Source organism: Triturus cristatus, chromosome 1_1, assembly GCF_964204655.1.
Source record: "Triturus cristatus chromosome 1_1, aTriCri1.1, whole genome shotgun sequence".
Classification (NCBI taxonomy): Eukaryota; Metazoa; Chordata; class Amphibia; order Caudata; family Salamandridae; genus Triturus; species Triturus cristatus.
In genome coordinates this window covers 169,853,587-169,881,153 of record NC_140579.1, presented here as the reverse complement: position 1 = coordinate 169,881,153, position 27,567 = coordinate 169,853,587, and the positions used below count along the sequence as shown (strand labels likewise).

General features: G+C 46.0%; 1 protein-coding gene across 6 annotated transcripts in view; it reads right to left on the bottom strand.

Annotated features, from left to right (window-relative positions):
- LOC146869905 (vesicle-fusing ATPase-like) overlaps window positions 1–27,567 on the bottom strand; it is a 1,998,451-nt gene that overhangs the window by 969,981 nt on the left and 1,000,903 nt on the right. For all 6 annotated transcript variants that reach the window (XM_085624087.1, XM_085624086.1, XM_085624090.1 and 3 more), the window contains one exon: window positions 4,470–4,545. In XM_085624087.1, coding sequence (XP_085480213.1) covers window positions 4,470–4,545 — 76 coding nt within the window. The remainder of the gene's footprint in view (window positions 1–4,469; window positions 4,546–27,567) is intronic.

The following is a 27,567-nucleotide window of genomic DNA, read 5'->3' as shown; positions in this document are numbered from 1 at the left end:
AAGCAAGTCTGTGCAAATGGCAGCAAATGCAAGGATGGAGGTCGAAAGGGAATAGTAGAGTTTCTTCTATGCCTTCACGTCACAACAGAATGCAGGGGTCTGTGAGGTTATTCAATCAATCCATCAATCTGTACTTGTATAGAGCGGCTTATGACCCCCGTGAGGGTATCCAGGCAATGGGTTGCTGGGCCTAGTCAAAGAGCCAGATCTTGAGTTTCTTCCTGAAATCTGTCGGTGAGGGTGATGTTTAGATGTAGAGGGGGAGGGTGTTACAGGACTTTGTGGTGAGGTGAGAGAAGGAGCGTCCTCCACTGTGGCTACGGCGGATGCGTGATGTCTGTGCTAGGGCTAGGGAGGCGGACCAAAGGAATCTGGATAGTTGGTGGAATTCAGGCGGTGGTTCATGTATGCTGGACTTTGTTCATGGCGGGCTTTGTAGGCATGTGCCCTCAACTTTAATTGGCATCTTTTCTGAATGGGGAGCCAGTGGAGGTTTCTCAGGTGCTGGGTGATGTGGGTCTGTTTTGGCATGTTGAAGATCAGCCTGGCCTCTGAATTCTGTATCATCTGAAGCCTTCTCATGAGCTCGATAGCGGTTCCTGCATACAGTGCATTGCCGTAGTCCAGACGGTTGGCGGTTAGGGCTTGCATGAGTGTTTTCCTGATGCCTGTGGTGAACCATTCGAAGATTCTTTGGTGCATGCTGAGAATGTGGAACCCGGTCGAAGAGACAGTGTTGATCTGTCGTTTCATGGTGAGTTGGCTATCCAGGATGATGCCAAGGTTGCGGGTGTGGTCCTTTGGTGTGGGGGTGGGTCCAAGTTCCGCGGGACACCAGGTGTCTTTCCAAAGGGAGATATAGTTGCCAAAGATCAGTACTTCGATCTTGTCCTTGTTGAGCTTCAGGTAGTTGTCCTTCATCCAGGCTGCAACGTTCTTCATGCAGTTGTGGAAGTTGGTCTTCGTTGTAGTGGGGACTGCTGAGGGCGAGAAGATGAGCTAGGTGTCATCGGCATATGATAGGATGCTGTGTGCTCGGACGATGTCGGCTAGTGGCGTCATGTAGATGTTGAAGAGAGTGGGGTTGGGGAAGGGACCTTGGAGGACACCACAGTTGGTTTGCTAGTTGTAAGGGTGTAGGCGAATTCTCTGCATGCATCCCGTGAGGAATGATGCCATCCATCTGAGGGCATCTCCTTTGATTCCGATTTGGTGCAGACTTTTGAGGAGTGTGGCGTGGGAGACTTTGTTGAAGGCAGCGGAGAGTGGTCAAGGTTGATCAGGGCAGCCGATTCTACTCTGTCGAAAAGGGTGCGGATGTCGCCCGTGGCGGCGATCAGAGTGGTGTTGGTGCGTTGGTTGGCTCTGAAACCTGTTCAGGAGGGGTCTAGCAGGTTGTTTCTCTCCAGGTGTTTGGTAAACTGACAGTTGCTGGTCTTCTCCAGGACTTTGTCAGGAAACTAGAGCAGCGAGATGGGGGATAGTTCTGGAGATCGCTGGGGTCTGCGGAGGGTTTCTTGAGGAGAAGTGTGACCTCAGCGTATTTCCAATAGTTGGGAAAGGTGGCCGTGGATGCATTGAGGATGGTGGTGAGTTGGTGGCTGATCTCATTGTTTCCTAGGTTAAAGAGGTGGTGGGGGCATGGGTCGGTGGGTGCTCATGAGTGGATGGAGTTCATTATGGCTGTGGTGTCCGGTGTGTTGAGCTGTTCCCATGTGGAAAGATGGTGGTTGGGGGAGGCGTCCGGAGGAGTGGCAAGGCTGAGGAGATCAGTGGGTTAGGGGTCGAAATTCCTGTAGATGGTGGATATCTTGTTGTGGAAGTGATATGCCAGAATATCGCAGAGTTCCTCTGAGGGAGGAATCGAGTTCTCAGTTCTCTGCTCCACCATGATGCAGGCAGCCACCATAATCACAGAGGAAGTAGTCAGCCATGGTCAACTTCGCTTTACAAAGGATTAACGATTACTCACAGGAGTCTATGCTTTGCGACTCCAAGAGCTGTTAAGTAGTATTGATTCATTTCCTTGAGACCTACAAAGGGAGTGGGAGGGGTAGATATTCTTTAAGAAGCCCATAGGCTTGCAACTAGCAATCAACTTTTGTACATTGAAAATTGCCACTTTACATCCGCAAAGACAATTGCACTGCACAGCACTGCTTTTGTAAAAACACAATATCTCCAGTACATTTACCTCAGTCTCTAGAGGAAATATGTGATCTTAAAGCTAACCATTACAAATATCCTTGACTCACACCTACCATTCCAGAACCCCCTGACTGACTAGATTTCTAACTCTACCAGTACTACCCTCTACAAGCATCTCAGGACAAGGCCAGGTCATGGCACTGGCATTTCACCACCATCCGGACTTTCTAAACTACAATGTGAGGCCTGACCACCTTCACCTACCTGCCAAATACATAATTCAAAACTAAAGAAACAGTTTTTCAGTAGACATTTAGACAACTTCTCCCACCTAACAGCAAAGACATGGAACAACTTCCCCCTACACCTCTGGACCTCTGCCACTCTACCAGGTTTCAGCAAGACGCTCAAGTCCTGGCTATTCGACTGAACCATTGGGTCCCTGCCAGTGTCTGGAGACCCTCACGGGTGACAAGCAGCACTCTACAAATCGACTGATTGATCGAGTGATGCTCAAAAACTGACATAGCCAGAAGTAAGAAGCATGGTGGCTTACGGTTCAGAAGTACCCTTGCTATCATAAAAAGTATGTACGCTCAAGGGCTTTCAAGTTGATGGTTTTCTCCCCTCTGATTCATCATCCATTGCCATTGCCATTGCCAGAAAAGACTACCAACAAAATGGAGCAGGCTCCACTAGCACCAACCTACCAGTTCAGAGTCAGACCGATCCAATAAACTCTATCTAAGCTAGCCATCTATATCACCTTGTACCATCTCCAAAGGAAGGTGTTTTCAGTTAATGACCACCTTAAAACTCTGGTAGAACACTTCAGCAAAAAGAGACTTAAACTTTAGAATGGGGCCATATGCATGACCTAGACACTCACAATCTACTGTTATAAATAAAGTGCCATGTTGCTGGGTTAAAAGAAACATGGCTCAGTGCCAACACCCTCCTTCCTTCCAGCAGGATTCAAAATAATTGACTCTGAGTGGGGTGGGGCGCGCAGTTGTTTACTACACCATCAACCCAAAAACATTTACTGGTGCAGTGATCTACCTTCCTCCATGGGTGAATTCCTAAAAGCACCCATCATCTACAAATACTAGCGTAGAAACCCTCTGATTGTAGTTGACTTCAATCTGCAGGTTAACTAACTGTAGACTAAGCTAGTACAGACTTTCTTCTAAATAATCAGGTGCTGAGCTTCCATCAGGTGGGTAGTGGGATGAATACGAAGGTGGTAGCACGCTGGATCTAGTACTTCTACATAAAATAAACTAATCTTCCAAGGTGTCCGTGCGATCACAGTTCCAACCAGACTACTCCTCATTCCCATCCCCTTTCCAACCTACTATACCATCTTAACCCCATAAATGTCACCCACTACAACTCATCTCATCCATAACAATTTTATTGTAAAGAAATGAGAAGCAACCTATAGCTTAGGCACACAGACTCAGATATCCTCACACCCCGAACCCTGTGGTAACATCCATATCCCAATGTTTCAATTTCACTGGACAAGCTTAAACCACTTAAATCGAAAGGGCCAAAGGAATCATATTCACCAAGAAACAGCTGAAAGGAACAAGCCACATTCTTCAGAGTCAAAGCTCACCTGAATGGCCAGTGTAAAAAAGATCCACTGCAGGATACATAGTGGGGCTACAAGGTACTGAAGAAATTCATAAAAGACTAACTAAAACTAATTTTGAGGCCTTAAAACAAACAGGGGGACTTTCAACATCTATCAGAAGGTGCCAAAACTGGACGCTTACAATTCTCAACTATATGACCCAACAGCGCTGCGAGAATCATCTGACATTCTTCAATCCAAAATGAATCAAAATGCATTATTCTGTCTCTTTTACCTCAGAACCGCCATTACCTCAGTTTTAGGTCGTCCTCTTCAGTCCTCTCTTACAGCGTTCTACCACATGACCAATGAGATGTTGAAACTAGCCTAGAAATCTGAAATTCCCAAACGGTCTACGGAGCATGCCGTGTGCCTCAAGTAGTTTATCTCCTTTTTAGAAGTCTCACCCTTGAGTAATGTCCCCCCCCCCCCCACAACAAAGGAACTGTCCATTACCACAGAAAGACACTATCCTGCCTCCTCTGAAGAACCCAAATGCCAGCCAGAAGGTGTTGGATAACTACCGGTCTAACTCCAACCTACGCCATCAAATTAAAACATTGGGAAAACAGGTCAAAAGAATCAAGACCTCGAAAGCTGCTGTAATTATGACCATCTACAGATCTATAAATGATAAAGGGGCTAAGAAAGGATTTTCCAAAAGCCACGCAAGACTTACCAATTAAGGTGAGGGAAGAGCTGTCTGCCTTTTCAAACACAACTTGGCTGTTTCCAACGACAAGGCCTGCTTCAATCTGGAAAGCAAGAAAAGCAATCAACAATGTAGCTTGGGTCTCTGTCATAGGCTCCTTTGTCACCACATAGTCCAGCACAACGTACTGCGAACAAAGGCACCAGGTCAGACCTAAAACACTACTACTGGGCTGTCTCCCTCTCTTCTACACACGATCTCAAATCTCTATAAACACTACTAATTACAGCGCTGCATAACGTCAAAGCACTGCTCTTCACTGGTGTAGGATTTTTTTTTCCAGACAGGGTGTTCACGCAGGCCAGACCTATGACACATGTAACATTTTTATAATAAGCACTACTTGCTTTCGGGCCTACTACTCTTCACATACACTGATCGCCTTACAACATTATTCCTTCAAGCATCCCATTTCACAGACACAGCTCAAAGTCTTAGAAAAGAGCAATGACACAAAACCTGTGAACGACTTAAAAAGCAGTTCTAAATAGAATCCTTCACTGACATCAGCATATTTCTTGCAACTCAGTTCCTCTGACCTCGGAGACTCCTATGCACTTCTTACTGCACAAATACATCAGCATTTTCTTTCTGCAAGAGGCTTTGCTCCTGTGTGATCCACTGTCAGTCCTAAACATGATCCAGCGCACAAAATAAAGAAATTTAAATACCAGGAAACATAGTGAATGTACGCAGTTTATTAAGCCAATTGGATTAATAATCAATGGCATTCTTGCCATTTCTGGATCTTTGTCTCTTTTTGCTCTCTGTAAAACGTTACCCCCATTGCCATCACACCATATTCTGTTTGCTAAAAGGACACATTGACTTTCAAGCACAGTAGCTGTAGGACATTTGCCCCTTCTTCAGGGTCATCCTAGATGTTTTGCCGTTTGCGTGACTTTATATGTTTGCTGGCTGTACAACACTGTTCACCTTACCTCTGCTGGCCAGTCAAAAAATGCCTGTGCTCCCCCTTTCAACATGGGGAAATTGGCATACCTGTAATTGGCATATCTAAAAGTCCTAGTATATGGTACAAATTGTTCCCAGGGTCTGCATGCTAATTGTCACTAGTGGACTGCAGCACCCATTGTGCCACACACTGTATTGACAGTGCAAACATTTCTGCAGGCCTAACTGCAAAGTTCGACCTGTCAAAATAAATCCTATCGACAGGTCAAAACCTTCCTTTAAAATATTTATAATTCACCTAGTAAGGTAGGATGCATGGTATTTAAAAGTAGGACATGTAGGATTTTAATGGTAAACATGACTCAACAGTGAAAAAGCTGCTAAATCAATTTTCACTGCTGCAAGGCTGGCTGTTCCATAACTGCTGGGTTACATTATTACAATTAATACTGCTAATTGTGGTTAGTAAACAGCTAGATAAGTAATTCGATATTTTTAATACTGTAAAAAACCAATTTAACGGTGAAGCTGGATTTATGATAAATATTACGGAAAATAATTTTTAGAAAGTTATCTTTTCCCTGCCTAACGTCTCTGGGGGGCCCATTTGCACTTGTTCTCCCATTTCTGCCAGACAGTAATCAGCATTTGATTGTGTGTGAATGGGTGTGAAATGCTTTCCAGGAGCAAATAAGGTGATATGAGTGAGCAGAGATGACCTCTCCGAGCCTGAAAGCATATGCAGGGTGGAGCTTTGAGCATCTTTTTGGTCATTACATTGCCAAAGCCTGCTTGAAAGTCAAATCCTGCTTGACATCTCTGCAGAGGTTTTACATATAACACTTGGGGTGCACTTATGGCTGCCTGAGCCCGAACTGGCTTAAAACCAGTTCTGCCACTCTTCACACCCTTCTGAGATGGATCCCACATCCTTAGCTGCGAGGGTTAACAACCCTTGATCGGAAGACAATAGTCTGCTTGGAACCCAGGAAGAACAGCGTGCTGTTAATTATCAACCACGAAGCAGGCATTAGGTATCTGGAAACAGACAGGAATACCTGGCAGAACAAAGGACGTCCTTGACATTTCTTTTCAACGGGATCTGGCAATGAGGCCTGCTGCTAATTATTCCCAGAACCCTCTTAGAAGGTCAAGTCCTCGTCACAATGGGAGACAGAAACAGGGTGAACCCTGTCAGGTGGGAGGAGAGTTCTACTAAATAGGGAAGTGTCTAGTAGTAGAAGACAGACATGCCTGGTAGAAAAAAGGTCCTGCCTTTTTGAAACAGGGCCTCCGAGGTAATTGTGCAGTAAGGCGAATAGGAAGTGCAGCAAAAGGAAGTGAGCACAGGGAGATAAAGTAGCCCAGGTCGGGCAGCTTAATTTCTCCAATCAGTAGCTATTGCACAGTTAAGACTGGCACCTCACCAGCAAGTCGTCAGAGCATTCCTGGCCCTGGGACGACTATCCCTGAAGAAGGCTATATGTAAGAAAGACAATTCCTGATTGCTCCTGGAAGAAGAGGACTCAAGTAACTCGAACACTTGCTAGCACATAGGGACTATAACTGCTCTCCAATAGTCAAGTATTTGGCCACCAATTTGTCTGCTTCAAGGACACAAAAAGCAGAAGGACCCCTGACTCCTAGAGAGCCCAGCTTATCACAGAGGACTGGACGCTTAAGGATACCTGGTTGGAGATAAATCTGGAGGAGCTAGAGGTTGCAGTATTGACCAGAAGAAACTTAACAGGAACTGTAGAAAAATAGGCCTATATAGTCCTATTTTCCATCTCTGGATGACCAGGACAAGGTGTTTGGGGTTTCCCAGGGAGTTTGCATAAAATGCGGACAAGAATACATTGTTTGTCTTGCTCTGAGCTTTTTGCCTTACTGAAAGCTAGTTCAGCAGGACCTCTCAATAAAGGTATCTGGCCCCATGGAGCCTTGGGCAGCCAAAGTTTCCAGTATTACCCTGTTTGAGGATGCTGAGAACCAAAAAAGTTACTTCGAGCCTTATTTTTTTTTAGCAGATCAAAATGTATCAGATATCCCGTCCACCGTATCACAAGTGCCATAGACTCTAAGGGTAAGTTACTTACCTGTAATCCTAGTTCTCTTCCAGGGGTATCCTCATCAAAGTCATAAGCACTGAATATTCCCGCCCATGCGCGGGGACCCCGGAAAAAATAAAATTATATATGTAAAAAACATACATATATACAGCTCTGTATATGTATAAACATATATCATTTTTTCCAAGCAAATGCAGCTCCCATAAAAGGCTAGGCAATGTAAATATACACATCCAATAACACATATATATATATATGTATATATAAAGGTATAACAATACACCTAAATCTCTTTTTTTTTTTTTTTTTTTTTTAATGAGGTAAACACTCATGAGAAAGCAAAAAATAAAGAGAACAAACTGTGGAAAAACACAGATGCACAACACATTGCCAGCCTGCAGGCTGCATTGCAATATAATACCATAGAGACTAAAAAGCCCTGTACAGGTAAAAACTGGCACCGTGCCTTTAAGGCAGCCCTGACTTCCATATCCCATCATGCCTCAGAGGTGACAGTTAGGTCAGTTGTTCTTTGCGGGACCGTAGTCCTAAACACAAAGATATATCCTTTCCATAATGAATAATACACTTCTTCTCATTTGCCTGGGGAGGTGGGTGGGTTGCTTATGACTTTGATGAGGATACCCCTGGAAGAGAACTAGGATTACAGGTAAGTAACTTACCCTTCTCTTCCAGGGGATCCTCATCAATAGTCATAAGCACTGAATAGAGTAGCAAGCTCCCCTTCCACCTGCAGGCAAATGAAACAAAGGTTGTACCACCCATGGAGAAAGAGAATCATGAAAATGATTATGCATGGAACAGATTCCTCAAGGAGGCTTGTCCTACTTGAGTGTCTGCTCTGGTGTCCGAATCCAGACAATAGTGCCTGGTAAAAGTGTGGACAGATCTCCAAGTGGCTGCCTTGCAGATCTCGGAGAGTGGGACATTATTGAGAAAAGCCGCGGTAGCCGCTTTTCCTCTTGTCGAATGCGCTTTAGGGCGCGCCCCCAATGGTTTCTGAGCCAGTTGGTAGGCCAATGTAATACTTGAAACAATCCACCTAGCAATGGAACGTTTGGAAGCCGCAAAGCCCATACGGACAACCCCATAGTTCACAAACAATTGATCAGATTTCCTGACATTCTTAGTCCTATCTAGGTAGAATTTCAGGACCCTTTTGACATCTAGAGAATGCAACGCCCTCTCTGCTGGAGAGGAGGGGTTGGGAAAAAAGGTTGGTAAGGAGATGGCTTGGTTTACATGAAACTCCGATACCACCTTGGGTAGGAACGAAGGATGAGTTCTCATCACCACCCTATTCAGATGAAAAATAGTGTAGGGCTCTTTAGAACAGAGGGCCTGTATCTCACTGACCCTCCGTGCTGAAGTGATGGCTATTAAAAATGCTGTCTTCCATGTGAGGTGCTGTAGGGTAGCCTTATGAATAGGCTCAAAAGGAGAACCCATGAGCTTCGACAGAACCAAATTTAGCTCCCAGGAAGGAGAGGGAGGTCTAACAGGGGGATAGACTTTCTTGAGTCCTTGCAAGAAATCCTTCACTACCTGCACTTTAAAAAATGACTGCTGTGAAGGCGAACGCCTGTATGCTGTTATGGCTGCTAGGTGAACCTTTATGGATGAAAATTTCAACCCTGCCCTCGCTAAATGTAGAAGATAGGGCAAAATTACATCCTCCTGGCATTTAGTGGGATCATAATGATGCTGAGCACACCATATATAAAACCTTTTCCACTTACAGAAGTAGGAGTGTCTTGTCGAAGGCCTCCTGGCTTCCTTCAGTATGGACATACACTCCTGGGGAAGGTTCAGATGGCCATACTGGAGGACTTCAGGAGCCATGCTGTTAAGTTCAGCGAGGGAAGGCTGGGATGGTAAATCTTCCCCCGCATCTTGGACAACAAGTCCGGCCTGCACGGCAGCCGCTTGTGGGGGCGGATCGACATGTGTAGGAGATCCGTGTACCACCACTGCCTCGGCCAGTCCGGTGCTATGAGGATCATCTTGGCAGATGAATTCTGCAACTTGGTCACCCCACCTTGGGGATTAGTGGGAGAGGCGGAAAAGCGTACACAAATGGCATTGACCAATTGATCAAAAGGGCATTCCCTAGGGATCCTGGTCGATGGTATCTTGAGGCGAAGCCTTGGCATTTTGTGTTTTGCTCGTCCGCGAAGAGGTCCACTTGCGGAAGCCCCCATTCCCCAAAGATTTCTTCTAACACCTCGTCGTTGATTACCCAGTCCTCTGGCTCTTGAAAATGCCGACTGAGCAAGTCCGCTTGCACGTTGAGTTCTCCTGGTAGGTGCACCGCTTTCAATGAGATGTTCCTTGCTAGGATCCAGTGCCACAGGGACTGAGCTTCCAGCGAGAGCGTTCTGGATCGAGTACCCCCCTGCTTGATCAGGTAGTACATTGTGGTGGTATTGTCCGTCTGCACTAGAATGGTACTCGTCGTTATCGCAGGTAGGAACGCTTTGAGGGCTAGGTGGACTGCCCTGAGCTCCAGCATGTTGATGTGGTACAACCGCTCGCTGCTGGACCACTGTCCCTGAGTTTGCAGGGACCCAAAATGCGCACCCCATCCCTGAAGGGATGCGTCGGTGATTAAGGTCTGAGTTGGAGGCTCCTGATGAAAGGGGATCCCCACTTGTAGATTCCTTAGCTTCAGCCACCACTTGACTGACTGTTTGGCTGCAGAGGAGAGACAAACCTTTTCTTCCCACAGGGAGTTCCTTTGATCCCATTTGTCCTCGAGATCTTGCTGGAGAGGACGCATCCTTAGCCTGGCATTGGGCACTAGGAAGATGCAGGATGCCATGGCCCCTAGCAGAGAAGAGATTTGCCTTGCCGACGACAGATTGTTGGTTATAATCTGCCTGCCTTTTAGCATAATGGATGACTGTCTTTGGTCCGAAGGAAACACTTTTCCTACTACCGAGTCTATAGTTGCGCCCAGGTAGTGGATCCTCTGTGTTGGTGAAAAATTGGACTTTTTGGCATTCACTCTGAGACCCAACTTGCAACATAAGTTTAGGCATAGCGACAGCTGTGACCGCACATTCTGTGGTGATGAGCCCTTTATTAGCCAGTCGTCTAGGTAGGGATAGACGAAGACTCCTGCGCGCCTCAGAGCAGCCGCTACTACTGCCACGCATTTTGTGAATACTCGAGGAGCTGACTTCAGGCCAAATGGGAGGACTTTGAACTGATAGTGAGAGTTGCCTACCACAAACCTGAGAAATTTTCGATGATTCCTTAGGATGGGAATATGGAAATATGCATCCTGAAGGTCCAGTGAACACATCCAATCGCCCATCCGGAGAAGAGGATATATTTGGTGGAGCGCCAGCATGCGAAACTTTTCCTTCCTTATGTGTTTGTTCAGTATCCGTAGGTCTAAAATGGGTCTGAACTCTACCTTCACACTCCTCTTTTGAATGAGAAAGTATCTGGAGTAAACTCCTTTTCCCCTTTGGTTTATGGGTACTTTCTCTATTGCAGATTTGAGTAGAAGCGTCGCTACCTCTTCTCTGAGCTGCTTTAGATGCTGGGATGAATTGACAGGAGGAATCGATGGGGGGTGACTTCTGAAACGAAGCGAGTACCCATGACGCAGTATATTCAGTACCCACTTGTCCTTTGTGATGGACTGCCACTCTGGAAGATGATGTGCAACACTTCCTCCCACCGGAGCGGTGGACAGCATCGGAGGAAGCGGCTTCTCATTGCTTCCCCGGAGCTTTGTTTCCAGCATTAGACTGCCTGTTGTTACCCCGTCCCCTGGATGGCTTGCGGGACTGGTATTGCTGTTTCTTTTGACCTTGCTGGTCCTGGTTCTTTTGCCAATGAGGGGTTTGAACCCTCTGTTGGTAACTGCGCCTGTCATTTCCCTTGCGGCGTCGAAACTCTTTTCTCTTTTCAAGCCCGACAGCTTTCATGGTCTCCAGCTCTGCCTTCATACGGGCCATTTCTTCGTCTGCATGGGACCCAAAAAGAGAACTACCGGAGAAAGGCAGATTTAATATTCTTGCCTGCGCTTCCGGTTTCAAGGCCGTCAATCTAAGCCAGGATGATCTTCTGGCTGTGACTCCGTGTGCATATTCACGCGCTGCCAGTGTTGCCCCGTCCGCCGCTGCACTTATGATCTGGTTAGAAACCAGACTTCCCTCATGCAAAATTTCTTCAAAGTCCCGTCTGTCCTCTGATGGAACTTTGTCAATGAACCTCTGAAGAGAGTCCCATAATGACCTATCATAGCGCCCCAGAAGCGCCGAGGCACTGGCCACCTTTAAGCTTGAGGATGCTGAGCCGCAAACTTTTCTCCCCCAGGAGTCTTGTGTCTTACTGTCCTTATCTGGTGGCACCGTTGAAGACCCAGCTACTGCATGTGTCTTCCTGGCAGCGGCGGTGATGACAGAGTCCGGTGGAGGATCTGATTTTAGGAATAGAGGATCCTCCGGAGCTGGACGGTACTTTTTTAGAATTCTCGCCGGCGCCGTTTTGGTGGTTGCTGGTGTGAGAAAAATATCCATTACTGGTTGCAACAAACCAGGGACTAATGGCAATAACGGGCGTGACACTGTGCGTTCATGAAGAGTTTCAAAGATTATGGATGAAGTGGTCTCCTGAACCGGCATAGGGATATTTAATTTTGTAGCTCCTCTACACAACACTTCCTGAAACGTAGAAATATCATCTACCGGAGATACCCGAGAGGGTGGCGTCTCCGAGAGTGTCGGTGAATAATCCCTTTTGGATGATCTGGAAGAAGGGGAGGTAGAAGGGGTTCTACGGCGCCTTTTCTCTGATCTGGTCGACTCTCTTCTGCGGGAGGAAGACCTGGATCGCCGAATTGGTGCTCGAGAGTGACCTCGGGATTCTCTTCCCCGAGATCTTGGTCTAATCGGTGTCGCTGGGAATTCCATGCCCCTTAATCTTGTTAGCGATGCCTTTATTGCGTTGGGCATAGCAGAGTCCTGAGGCATTTCCCTTACGGGACTTTGAGGTACCGCATTGTCCTCCTCCTGCGAACTTTCTCTTGCAGGTACTGGAGATTGATGCACAAGCTCTGGTGATTCGGATCTTGAACCTGAGCCCTCTGATCCTGAAGGCGAGATAGATATGAGACGCGGTGACTCAGGAGTTGTATATATCAGTCTATGAGGAGATTTTCGCCTTGAGACTGGTCGAATCGTGAGGCGAACATGTGACACCTCCTGCGTACCCTCAGCAGAGGTCTGCCTCGACGGTGATAGGCCTATCACCGGAGATCTTTGACTCGAATCCTCGAGGCTCAGAGCTTCTTGTCTCGACGTCGAGATTATCTTCGACGGAGGCTTTATGTACCTCTCCAAAGCCTTGGAGACCTGTGAGGACGGAGGCACCTGCCTCGACGTCGACTCCGACGGAGGCACCTGCCTCGACGTCGACTCCGACGGAGGCCTCTGCCTCGACGTCGGTCTTGACGGAGGCGCTTGCCTCGACGTCGACTCCGACGGAGGCTCCTGCCTCGACGTCGGCCTTGACGGAGGCGTCTGCCTCGACGTCGTTCTTGACGGAGACTTCTGTCTCGACGTCGAATGCTCCGACGACGTCGAAAGCCTCTTCGCCGACGAACGATGTTTCCTCGACGGCGATCTTGATCTTGACGGCGATCTTGGTCTCGACGTCGACTGTGGTGGAGATCGCCTACGTACTTCTTGCGACGTCGACTGATGTCTCGCCGACCTCGACGTCGAACGATGTCTTTCCTTCGACGACGAACGATATCTCTGTGCAGACGTCGATCGATCTTCTCTTGACGTCGACAGATGCTTTATCGACGTTGAACTGTGGCGCCGAGTCCTCGACGCCGAGCCTTTAGACGCCGTCGACGTCGAACGCATCCGCTTCGACGCTGAATCTAAAGTCGACGACGATTTTCTCTTTGCAGCATGACTTCCCCTTGACTCCTCACCTCTCAGCGACGATCCCGCCGCTGGAGTCTTCGACGCCGAGCCCGACGTCGATGGGGAGCAAACAGGGACCAACTGCTTCGACGTCGACCGTTCTGCTAGGCCGTACAGCCTAATCCTCTCTCTCTCCTTTAAAGTCCTTTTGGAAAGGTCTTCACAATGTTGGCATGTTGCTGGAGAGTGAGAGTCCGGCAGACAGATAATACACACCTCATGTGTGTCTGAAGCAGCCTTCTTTTTTCCACAATATGGACATGGAACAAATAAAGAAGGCATTTTTCTGACAAAATAGCAAAAAAATCAGTCAGAAAAAACACAGGATACTAACTTCCTCTCAGATGTTATAAGAAGAAGTCCAAAAAATCTTAAAGTTGTAATAATTCTTGACTAAAGAGTCAAAAATGAAGAGAGCTGAATTCCAGGGTCCTGACTGAAGGAGCCGGAAAGAACAACTGACCTAACTGTCACCCCTGAGGCATGATGGGATATGGAAGTCAGGGCTGCCTTAAAGGCACGGTGCCAGTTTTTACCTGTACAGGGCTTTTTAGTCTCTATGGTATTATATTGCAATGCAGCCTGCAGGCTGGCAATGTGTTGTGCATCTGTGTTTTTCCACAGTTTGTTCTCTTTATTTTTTGCTTTCTCATGAGTGTTTACCTCATTAAAAAAAAAAAAAAAAAGAGATTTAGGTGTATTGTTATACCTTTATATATACATATATATATATATATGTGTTCTTGGATGTGTATATTTACATTGCCTAGCCTTTTATGGGAGCTGCATTTGCTTGGAAAAAATGATATATGTTTATACATATACAGAGCTGTATATATGTATGTTTTTTACATATATAATTTTATTTTTTCCGGGGTCCCCGCACATGGGCGGGAATATTCAGTGCTTATGACTATTGATGAGGATCCCCTGGAAGAGAAAGCACTTGTATTAGAGCTGATGGGACTTCTGCAGCGTTTTCAGAAAGGGTATCTGATCCACCTAACTCTAAATAAGGCACAAAGTATGAAAGTTAAACCTTAGCTTGGGGAAAGATAGCAAATCTATTCAACATGCAAAGCAACCTTAATGACTATGAAATCTACCTTTGCTTTCCTCTGAGTTATTGGTGCCAAAACGAATTGATTCAGCAGGAGTTTGACAACGACGCATCTGACTTCAAAGGACCCTTGCCAGCCTCCGTATTGGACCTTACACTGCTGAAGGATTTTGACTGATTTAAGAGACTGAGTCCGAAGGGTAAATCTTATCAGAGAGATCTGCATAGGGTATTCAGCAATTAAGTCACCCTGAAATTGTGTCTCAGTCCCGTCAACCGAAAAAACTCCTGTTTTTCAAAGGTTCTTTACTTTTTCTAGGTAGCTTTTGCCTTAAACAAATTTTAAAAACGTATCTTCGGTTTCACTTACCCAATTCTTGACTTAAAAATTGTTGGTACTGCTTGAACTTAAAATGTATTGTATTGTGGAATGCTTGATTTTTGTACCAGTTATAAGGGGTTAGGCAGAGATTCTCTAAATACGGTGTTTTAGCCTAACCAGGCTGTGTACATTACGTTTGGAGAGTTTACCCTCTGTCTAAATTAATAACTCCATTTCTGACCCTCTTCCAACCAAATCCTAAAGCCAGCTTGCTTTCAACGGACAGCATGGCTCAATCCATGGGCATAGCGGTCGAAATATTGCATTCCTTGTTGGAGGAGTTGCAGAAACTTCTCCGGAGATGTACAAGCCACACTTATGGACATGCCATTCAACGGCAAATGGCTATGGATGCAAAAAGTTTGACTCCTCCCGGGAAAGCTTCCAAAATAACAAAGTTAGGGCTTTCTTGTTCCTGTGAGGCAGTGTCACAACCAGTTCAGGGTGTCTAGAGGTTATTCAAGGGCACAATGGTCCCAGAAGAGCCACCCTTCTCATGAATATGGCCACCCCAACAAATGTACAACTCTTTTTGGGAAAGGAGTGGATCTAATTCGACTCATTACCAAGAGCAGATATAGTCCCTGATGTAATTCTCCTAGGCTTTACGGCCTCAAAATCTCTCCGAGTCCACAAACATCCTTAAGCCATATTTCCAGTGGAGAGACGGGTCTACCATTCTTCCACCAATTGGAAGACGACGACAAGGAATCTCTGGGTAATCCTGCTACTCCACGAGGGATACACCCTACCTTTTTTGTCCCATTCTTCAGATTGACCTCTTTCCACCAAAACGTGCTCTCTAGCACATACCACTATTTTGGAGGCAGATGTTCTTGCCCTGCTCTAAAAAGGGGCCATAGAGGTGGCTGCGCTAGAGGACATGCGCATTGGATTATATGCCATTCAGTTATTGGTTACCAAGAAGGATGGAGGTCTGAGAACAACCCTCAAACTCTGCTTTTTGAAACTTCTCATTCTACAGGGCATTAAGTGGTCCCCTAGCAAAGTTCTGCTGGCCCTCAAGGCGGGTGATTTAATGGCGCTCGTGGACTTACAGGATACCTATTTTCATCCACCAATTCTCCAAACCCACAGACATTTTCAGAGGTTTACAATGGGGTACCCTGTACCATCAGTACCTGGTGCTACAGTTCGAATTGAGGACCCCTCTACCAGCCTCATTTATAGTTGTCATCGCTGACCGCAACTTTTCCTCACAGTAACCGCCCATGAGGTGTAACCAATTTCACAAGAACGGTTTATGGATTTTATGCAGCAGTTATCTTGTCGCACATTTTCTCCCTACAAAGCGGTTTTCTTGAAGTTTGAAGAGATCAGAGTCACACATCGATACATACAATGCACAGTTGTGCCCGCTTTGCAAAGCCCCGGGGCACTTTGGAATTACAGAAGGGGCTGCAGACGCTTGTGCATCCCCTTCTGTAATACTTATAGCGCTGACACACTTACAGCGCTTCCTCAAGAGGGCATTTCCTCTTTTGCATGGGGGTGTGGCCCCATGCAAATGAGGGAATCCCTTTGAATCTGTGCCCATGCCATATTGCTGGCACAGAGGCAAAGAAGCTCTCAGGAGGCGCACAGACAGTGCGCCACCTAAAAGGTGGAGCACTGGCAATGCGCCCCCTGATTACAGCCCTCTAGCGGGGGAAGAGGGTCCCATGAACCCCCTCAGACATCCCCTTGCAGGCGGGTGCAGTCACTCAAGGACCTCCCTGCAAGGGAATCTCTAATCCCTTTAAAAGTGCAGGCGGGTTGCCAACTGCACCGTGAAAACACGGAGCAGCTTCAAAACAGGTGCTCCGCTTTTCAAATGAATGCACTTCTGCCAGGGTAACACAAGTTTGCGACTGCGCTGGGGGGGCAGCACATTTACCATAATGTCGCATTTTCCTGGTTAGTGCGGACCCACCTTTTGAAAGGTGCACCCAGCGATAACCATGAAAATGCGTTGCATACATAATACTACCACAGGAGACCCAACATGACATCCTAGTCCTGCTGCGTTATGAGGAAAGAAAATTAGTTACTTATCTGAAACTACGGTTCTCCAGTATTGGTATCTTTCATAGATGCACATACTTGAATCATCCCCGTCGGCGTAGTAGGAGTCCCAAGGTATCATTACAAAAGCAGTAGATAATACTAACATAGGCTACAATGCAATGAACAGTTACTGCAATAGTCTGTCTACCTTCTTTTGTAAAAAAGGACCAAACTTAAACAACAACCAATAAGTCGACAGCACCATGTAGAACACTCCCAAGAGAGACTGAGTTTCTCAGATTTTCAAGCACAAGTGTGAAAAAATATACTTGAGGAAATAAGGGAAGCCTCTCAGGGGAGGAGAATGGGTTGCGTGTGAATCTATGCAAGATACCAATACCGGAGAGCTGTAGTTACAGTAAGTAACTGATTTTCCTCTCCAGTATTGATCTTCCATAGATTCACATGCTTGAATCATAGTAGATAGCAGTTGTATAAACAAATATGCATAGAAACAAAAAATAAATACCCTTAGAGGATGGTAACAATATACATGCATATAACTTAACATATATACATACATATATATGCATACATATTAACTTACATTTGAACAACCCTACAGACAACGTTAGCAGGGACTTTTGCCAGGCGCTGGGAGCCCTCCAACTGAATCAAATAGTAAGTGGTCCCACTCACCAGTTGGGACACTTACTTGACCCCATATTCGTCAATTGGGGGGGAAGTAGAAGCCATGACCCCCATTCCCATCCCTTGGTCGGATCACCATCTGGTACCATTCTCCATACGAATTCCTGGGGTAAGATCTCCGGAGCCAGCAATACTGTACCACCCTAGGCGGAGATGGGCTACCTTTTCCCAGGCTAAATTCTGTGCGGCATTGACTAAAGGAGGAAGCCCTGGGGGGGATGATGCGGATACGGCTAATATCAATCTATGTAAGCGTATCAACGAGGCGCTTGATTGTACAGCCCCACTTTCGCGCGCCAAATCGGGTGGCCGCTTTCAAAAAACTGCCCCGTGATTCAGTGATGAACTACGAGTCACGAAAACAGCATTGAAGCGTGTCGAAAGACAGTGGCGGGGGGCTCCTTTTAAGGAAACTAGGGAGGCCTACCTAATTGAGAGGCGAATTTATCACGGGCTAATCAGGAAGTCCAAAGCAGCATATTACACTATTAGAATTAGTGAAGCTGGTAACTCGATGAAGGAGCTTTTCTTGCTCTACAAAACCCTCTCGAGTGGGAAACCAGCCATTGCTCCAGATGACTGCTCGGTGGAATCCTGTGACAGGATCGCGGACTTCTCCGCCGGAAAGATAGCCAAAATCTACTCGGCATTTCCTAGTCATCCCATTGCTGGGACTGAATTTGCGGAAAGCCCGAGGGAATGGGGGGACAGACATATACTGACCAACTTTGTCACCCCGCCCCCAGAGGACCTACTAAAAATCTGCAGATCCGTCAAGTCGGGTTCCCCGCGGGATCCCACCACGCCGAAACGGCTAGCGGATAGCTTACCGGTACTAGAACCATATATCAGACACCTACTGGATGTGTCTTTTAGCACTAAGACCGTGCCCAAAGACTGGAAACAGGCAGTGTTTCTACCTCTCAGGAAGAAACCTAACATTAGCTTTGAGAAGCTAGAGAACCTCCTGCCGATCTCCCTTCTGCCCTACCTGGCCAAAGTGGCGGAAAAAACGGTAAACCTGCAACTGATGGATTTCGTGGAAGAGGTTGCCCTACTACACGATACCCAGTTTGGTTTCCGTCCCCACCACTCAACGGAATCAGCGCTTCTGATGGCTGTGGAGACCCTACGCCAGGGGGTGGATGAGGGTCATACTATGGCCCTCATCCTATTGGACCTGAGTGCAGCATTCGACACTGTAGCTCATACCACCTTGCTACAGTGTCTGAATAGTGGAGGGATATCTGGAGCTGCACTCGCATGGATCCAGTCCTTCCTGACGGGGAGAAGCTTTCAGGTCTGCCAGGGCGAATGTTATTCCAGGGATATTGGATTGGGCCAGGGCGTACCCCAGGGATCGTCCCTGAGCCCCACCCTATTTAATCTATATGTCTCCCCAGTGGCCCCCATTGCTGAGGGCCATGGTCTGCACATAGTGTCCTACGCCGACGACACACAGCTGGTTATCTCCCTCTCGCGAGCGCCCGGTCTTGCGGTGGACAGTTTCAGAGTCTGCATGCAAGACCTTACAGGCTGGATGTCCACCAACTGCCTCAAACTAAATGGCAGCAAGACCGAGGTGCTCGTAGTGGGGGGGAGCCCATCTATCTGGTCGTCGGCGTGGTCGCCTCCATGCTTAGGTGAGGTTCCAACACCCTATCAAGAAGTTCGGAACCTTGGAGTCTGGCTTGATGCTGACCTGTCCTTTGGACCTCAGATAGGACGTGTGGCGGGTGTCTGCTTCAGCGTTCTGAAAAGTCTACGGAAGGTCTTAGATCTCCTTCCTATGTCAGCCCATAGAACGCTGGTGCACGCCCTCGTGACATCACGCCTGGATTATGGCAACTTGCTGTACCTGGGAGCAACCAGCAAGGCAATAAATCGCCTTCAGGTGTTGCAGAATGCGGCAGCCCGCCTCATTCTAAAATTTCCCAAAAGATCGGCCTCCAAAACTGCCCTTCGGACTCTTCACTGGTTGCCAGTGAGGAGTAGGGTCGAGTTTAAGGCCCTCTCTACCTGCCACCGCATCCTTACTGGGAAGGCGCCAACACCGCTCCAGAACCTGATCACCAGGTACGTACCCACGGGCGCCCTTCGCTCCTCCCATGGAGGCCTTTTAAAGGTCCCGAGGATAAGGCGGGCTCGCGTGGGAGGTAGATCTTTCAGCTACCTGGTGGCAAAGAGCTGGAATGCCCTATCTTTGGACCTCCGTCTGGAGTCATCTGAACCTAGCTTCAGGAGGAAGCTAAAAACATATCTATATACACGGTAACCTGTGCAGACTTTACGTTCTAGTCTGCGGGAGTTCTTCTGTTTTAGCGCGGGGACACGCCATCTGAGCGTAACCAAGCGCTTTATAAAACTCCCTTATTATTATTATTATTATTATTATATGCATACATATGCATACACATACATATATACATGCACATACATATATATACATACATATACACGCACATACATATATATACATACATATATATACATATATACGCACATACATATATATACATATATACACACATATATATACATACATATATACACACATACATATATATGCACACACATATACACACATACATATATATGCACACACATATATATACATATATATGCACACACATACATACACATGCATATATACATACACATACATATATACATATACACATACATACACATATATATCCATACACACACATATACATACATATATACAAATACATATACATACACACATATACATACAACACACACAGTTAAACACACACATACACATATAAACACACACACAAACACACACACATATAAACACATACACACATACACACACACATATATATATATATACACATATACACACACACAATGTAGTTATCACTATATCAGTAACGTAACATGCGAAAGCAAATCAGCATCCCATAACTTTATAATTGAAAAAACACATAAATGAAGAAGGAAAAAATACCTCTAAGAGTAGAGGCTTACTTTATTGAAACACATGCCGCAAGACCGCCTGTCCTACAGCTGCGTCACTGTAAGTTGTCAGATCCAGACAACACTGCCGCGTGAAAGTACGCGTACTCTTCCATGTTGCAGCACGGCAAATCTTGTCTGCCGGGACATCAGAAAACAGAGCAGCAGAAGAGAATATTGCCCTTGTGGAATGTGCTTTGGTCTTGACTGTGAGCGGTTTACCCGCTTTAGTATGGCAGAGCTGAATAGTTGTAGCAATCCATCTTGCAATAACCCGGTTTGTGACTGAAGCACCCTGTCTTTGAAGTCCATATGAGACCAGCAATTGGTCCGTTTTGCGTAGTTGTTTAGTTCTTTGCAAATAAAACTTAAGACATCTTTTGACATCTAAAGAGCTCTGCTGGAGAGGATGGATTTGGAAAAAATGTGCGGAGGACAATAGGCTCATTAAGGTGAAACTGAGTTGGAACCTTTGGGATGAATTTAAGATTTGTTCTCAGTGAAACAGTCCTCTATGAATCGTAGATCAGGTTCTCATAGTGAAAGCTTGGATTTCACTTCCTCTCCTCGCAGAGGTAAGAGCAAGTAGTAATGCCACTCTCCAAGTCAGAAACTTGAGCTCTTTTTTGTGCATTGGCTCAAATGGTGTTTTCATCAGTTGAGACAGGACTATTTTGAGACTCCATTCTGGCGGAGGGGGCCGAATGGGAGGAAAAGTCCTAAATAATCCTTTCATGAATTATTTGATGAAACGAGAGGAACAAAGAGAGGCAGTATCAGAAGTATGCCTGTATCGGGAGATGGCTGCAAGGTGGACTCTCACTGATGCGTACACCAGTCCTTAGTTTGCCAGAGAGAGTAGATACGGCAAAACTTGTTCCGGAGATGAGAGAAGAGGGTGGATGTAATTCCGAAGGCACCAAGAACAAAAACGCTTCCATTTTAATCTGTATGTTTTATTGGTGGACTCACCTCTAGGCCTGGACGAAACATCCCTACAGTCCTGGGGGATATCTAAATCTTTTTATTAATTGAATTCAGGTGCCAAGCATGCAACCAAAGAGGCTGGATGCGGGTGCTGGATTTGTCCTTTAATCATGGTCAGTAGAGTTATCATCACTAGAAGTCGATAAGGCTTGGACTCCGAGAGTAAGAGTATCTCCGTGAAACAATGTTGGTGGGGCCAACCTGAAGAATTGAGGATCAGCCGGCACGGTTCTCTTTTCATCTTCATTAGAACTCTGGGGATGAGAGGGCATGGGGGAAGGGCGTAGGCAAAGACTCGTGCCCGTGTTATCGAAAGCGCATTTCCCCCATGACCCTCTCTGACGTTCCCAGCTGGCAAAGAACATGCATTTTTGGTTCTCTTGAGATGCAAAGAGGTCTAAGTTGGGTGTTCTCCATTTCGGGAAGATGGAGTCAAGAATCAGCTGGTCAAGTTCCCATTCTTGACATGTTTGACCTATTCTGCTCAAGGTGTCTACAAGGAGGTTTCTCACTTCTGGAAGATGTTCATCCTTGATGAAGATGCAGTGCAGTAATCCCTGCTTGTTGAGATAGTGCATGTAGGTGGTATTGTCTGTACGAATGAGGACAGAGGATGCTCGTATTCTTGGGAGAAACGACTGAAGAGCTAGAAAAATTGACATAAATTCCAGGAAGCTGATGTGCATCTTGGGAAGAGAGAGAGAGAGACTCCATTGGCCACTTATTCGGAGGTCTTGAAGGTGGGCTCCCAAGCCTTCCAATGAGGCATTCATGGTCAGAACAAACTCTGGAAGTGGAGAGAGGAATGTCAGACCCACAGAGAGATTGCTGGTGGACTGCCACCAAGAAAGTGTTTTTTCCATGATCGGAGTGATCTGAATAATGTCCTCAAATGATCCGGTCACCTGAACCATTGCCTGTCCAACTGCTCTTTAAAAGGTCTCATTCTGAGACATGCGTGTGGCACCATGAGGATGGCCGAGGACATCATGCCGAGAAAAGATTTGAGGAGACGGACAGAAGCAAACTCTTTTTTGGATAGACTGTGAGACAGCGATAATATGGTGTTTTGCCTTTCTGTGGATAAGAATGCCTTTTTTTTGGGGACATCCAAAGTTGCTCCGAGAACATTTATCCGTTGAGAGGGTATGAGAACGGACTTCTGGGAGTTGACTGAAAGCCCCAGAGAGCGAAACAGTTGTAAGCAGATGGATATGGCTTTGAAGCCTGGTGAAGAGAAGGAGCCTTCACTAGCCAATCGCTGAGATACAGGAAAACCTGAAGGCCCCGTAATCGTGCTGCCACGGGAGCAAGACATTTGATAAATACCCGAGAAGCTGAGCGGAGGCCGAAGGGGAGAACTTTGAATTGATAGTGCGAGCCTGCCACAGTGAAAGGGAGAAACTTTCTGTATTTAGGATGGATAGGAATATGGAAATATGCATCCTCTAAATCGATGCTGGCCAGAAAATCCGAAAGGTTCAGAAGCTGCAATATATCCTGGAGAGTTACAATGCAGAAGGATTTTTTCTGTAGGTATTTGTTGAGCTTTCTGAGGTCCAGAATGGGATGGCATTCTCTCAAATTTTTCTTCACAAGAAGCCCATTCCCCTTTCAGAGCATGGCACTCTATCACTCCTTTTTGTAGCATGACGAATGCCTCCTTCCTGAGTAACGAGATGAGATGGCAGAGATTTTTGTGGTGGATGAGGAGGTGGTACTGTGGCAAATACCAGGGTATGGCCACACTTTATTGTAAATTACAACAAGGGGGAGGAGGCACCAAGAGTGCACCAAGGTCCAGCATACATGCTTCAAACTAATACTAATAGTCTCATAGGTATGCAGTTCCTGTAGAAAAGAGAAGTAAGGTCAGAAGAAATCCTAACAAGTCAAGTGGTTTATGGAGGCAAGGCGGTGATTCCCTTTTGGAATTAGAGCACTCGCACACCCTTACAGGGTGTCATGCTTTACCATAGGACCTTTGCTCCTCGTAGAGGCGGCACTGCAATCCTCGACAGGCACCCTCAAAGGGGGCTCTTTAGTGGAAATCTTTTATCCGAGGCAGTTTTGTGAAGGGCATGTATAGGGCCCTAGGTGTAGATGTGTGATGGTTTTATCAAAAACATCAGGTAGGGTACAGGACTAAAGACTTTTTATTCAGCATATCCACCTGTCTGATAAAAAATATGGGTACCACCGGCGGAGGCAATGATCTCTGGTGGCTAATTTAGTCTGAGGTCGACATGTGTCTTGCCTTATCTTAGTCAAAAAAATGATCTGCAGCAATTCAGCAGGATCAATATGGAAAGTTAATTAATCAAAGCATCTACACAGTGCCAGGACCCAGGAGTGTCATCACCGTAGTCCAGGTGAACAATTGGAGATACTGATATTGTCAGCTGGTCTAGCACCTTGAATTTTGCCTTCCTTTACATCTTCATCATCAGAGATGTCATGCTGTTGCGGACGTACAACACTATCTGTTCCTGGTGACATTTAAGGCGAAGGTTCAGACATGCGTGGCGGAGATGCGGGGGAGGTGGAGTTGGAGGTGCACTCGTCGATGAGGAAAACTAGTACTATAATCTTGCAACATGTCTTGCAAATCTTGAACTAATGCAATAGGAAGGTGGACCATGGGTTCACAAGAAGGTTCCATGTATTGCACTTTAGTATGTTGATTTTGAAACTCATGTTGATAATAGCCATCTTCATCATCGTCTTGATGCTTGACATGAAGCTGAGAAGGACTGTGAGCAGGGCCAAATAGGTCATGCTCATGTAAGGATGCAAGAGTGTGTTGAGGGAATGCACTATGGGATTTTAGGAATATCCCAGGCTCTTCAATGACAAGGTTCTGCAGGTGAATCAACTGGATGGGTTTTGGAACCTCTTAGCTGATAGCAGGCATATCTCTTTGGCAGACGTGGGTGAGCCACTGAAAGCTCAAGCCAGATGTCTGGCACTTACTCATTTTGAGGTCCTCTTGGACCCTCAATCCCAAAATGTGCAGCGCTTTTCTGCCTGGCACCATATTCTAACCTCATGCATCAAGAATTGAAAATGAAGCATTAACCTTTGATGCGAAATGGGAGACAGAAAAAGATACCTATCTAGTGACTGAAGTTCACAATGCGAAACAAGAAATCCTGTGATCAATTCTGGCTTCCCAGCTCGCAAATTGTGTGATAGCAGGCACATATTTTATTTCACTGAGCCTCTTCACTACCTTATCGCATGTGAGAGCGCCTTCAAATACCAGAGCCCAGGATGTGCGCTGTACTAAACACCTCGTGTTTGATTTCATATTTTTGCTCTATCTATAAGAGCCTTGCCTTTTAGTTCAGTAATGGCATTATTCTCAGGGCATTTGGCAGAGGGAAGGAATGTTTTTAAGCTTATGTTTAATGTATACAACTGAATGCAGTTATATAATATGATGTATTAAGGTAAAATGCTTCCTGTGCAAAATAAAAAAAATAAAAAAATGTAATTACGGAACAGATTATCAATTTTTTTTCTTGCTGTTTCTGGCATTATTTAAATGCCAAATATTTTGAAGGCTCCTGCACAGGATCTCGGAACGGTGACAGACCCCTGGCTCAGCTCAGTTTCTCCATGTTAACTTATGGGCTCACCCACCTCTAATTTGTGGGCCCCAGATGCAATGCAATGCCCAGAAGTTGGTTGAGTGGCCCTGCTAGATGAATTTCTAGAGTTGTCTGTAGGATAGTGGCGACTACGTTGCACTGGAGGTTGAACTGCTGGTAGGGTCTTGTGGGAGCCCTTCCTCTACACCCTCAGTGCTGCTTTTACTAGAGGAAGGCAGAAGGTGAGTCCAGAGCACAGAACCTGGTGTGTACGTGGGAGTGGGGTGACATTTGCATTATATTTTGATCTGCTGGGAGAAATTAATAAAGTGCAAGTAGGGGTCAAACCCAAATGTTTGAGTGAAGAAATTACCATTGGGAGGATAGAATCATGCTATTTTGATCCAAAGGTAAGGAACGCCAGAAAGATTTCATGTACAGCAGCGTGTCACAAGCACAGAGTGGCATTTTGCCTAGGATGATGAGATGCCAACTTACGACAACCAAAACCAATGGGAAAATAAACAGTCATACTTGAGACCATTATTGCTTTGCAATTCATACTGTCAAGAGGAAAATGTGCGTGCTGTGTGCACATGAGTGTATACTCTAGTACAGCACTGTACTGGTACATAAGAGTCCATGTTACATAGAGGTCAATGCTGAACTGTAAACTTCCTGCAATCTTTTTCACCACCACTACAAACTAAGCAGATTTAAAATGCGGACAAATGCCAGTTGACAAAACCTTCTGCAAACTATAAATATGAGGCTGTGTGTAAATGTGCCCAGAAAAGGCGGGTTACAGAATCGTACTTACTCCTCAAATTTTCCGCAGCTTTTCATCAGGACACATTTCAACGCCCTTCTGCAGCCACAGTGGATATGGTTAGAATATGAGGAAAAGAAGAAAACATATGAAGGCAAAACACATTTTTCCCCATGTATTGTGCATCTGCCCCTAGTATGAATAAGGGTGTACATGTTTTCACAAAAGTGCTGGAAGTTGTGGTAGGTATACTATGGGGATCAAAAGTCCATGTATTTCTGAGATTTGGAGACAAGCCAGGGAAGTCAGGGTCTCTGGTGCTTGTCAAGGAACATGTTCAGTGCACTATGACCTTTTTCCAGGAATAAGGCTTTATGATCAATGCCCAGAAATCTCATCTTACCCCCATGGAGAGACTGACCTTCCAAAGGGGGGGTCCAGGAAAAACAATGTATGAAGACTGTTTCTCCTCCAATATCACAAATATTTGGGATATGATTCTGATGCTTCTAACTGAGCCACAGATCATGATTCTGCAACACCTGATGGCCTTATGCATCCTGTTAGTGCCTCAAGCCAGATGGCAGGTAAAAGCCCTTCTGTGGTACTTGTGAAAGCAGAGACTCGTACACCAGAGGAGTCCCTTGGGTGTAGGTCTTCTAGTCAGGGATCCAGATGTGTCCCTGTAACATCTCAATGGGTCATTTCATTTCTCAACAGGTACAGGCAATTGTGGTCACAGATATCTCCTTGATGAGCAGGGCCATCAAGGCAAAGTGAAGGCGCAGGGCATCATCTCAAGTCATGTCATGAGCAGCACCGGCACACACAGATGGTGGAGCTGTAGGCAGTCTTCTTTGCAATGAAGGCCTTCCTCCCAACATCTCAGGGAGCTCCATTTAGATTCTGTCTGACAACATCACCTCCATGCGTCATATCAACAGATGGAGCAGGGTGGGGTTGTGGTACCTTGAGTTGGGTTGGTAAATCGTCTGTGGCAGTGGGTTCAGCCGTGGATATTTTTTTTCCAGTGACGGCACACACTGCAGACTCCATCAAAGTGACAGCAGGTGCATTGAATCGCTTAGAGTACCACAAATGCAGACTTCAACCTGAATTGATGGATAAGATCTTCTCCATATAGGAGTGGCCATGCATGGATCTCTTTACCACAAGCAAGGGCAGGAACTGCCCACAGTTTTGTGCCTTGTATTTCCCTCCGAATGGTTCACTAAGGAATTCCTCCAAGGTCAGCTATCCACGTTTTCACTGATTCCACTTCTGTCAAAAGTACCGCAGAAAGTGTGAAAAGATCAAGCAGAGCTGATTCTAATCGCTATAGACTAGATGAGGAGGATTTGGTAGGCTGATCTGTTCACAATCAGCCCCCTCTTTTTCTCCTGTACAGGATAGTACCCATTATAAAAAAAACACTAGAGAGGCATAAGTGGAGATTGATTGATGCCAGACAGAATTCTTTTACCTGCTGTAGGAGGCTGGTTTAGTATATGGTGCACAATAATTTAAGTAAAGCATCCTGCACATATCCAGGCAACTCTTATGGTGATTTTAGTGGTCACAAACAACCATATAAAGCTCTCTAAGTGGTAGC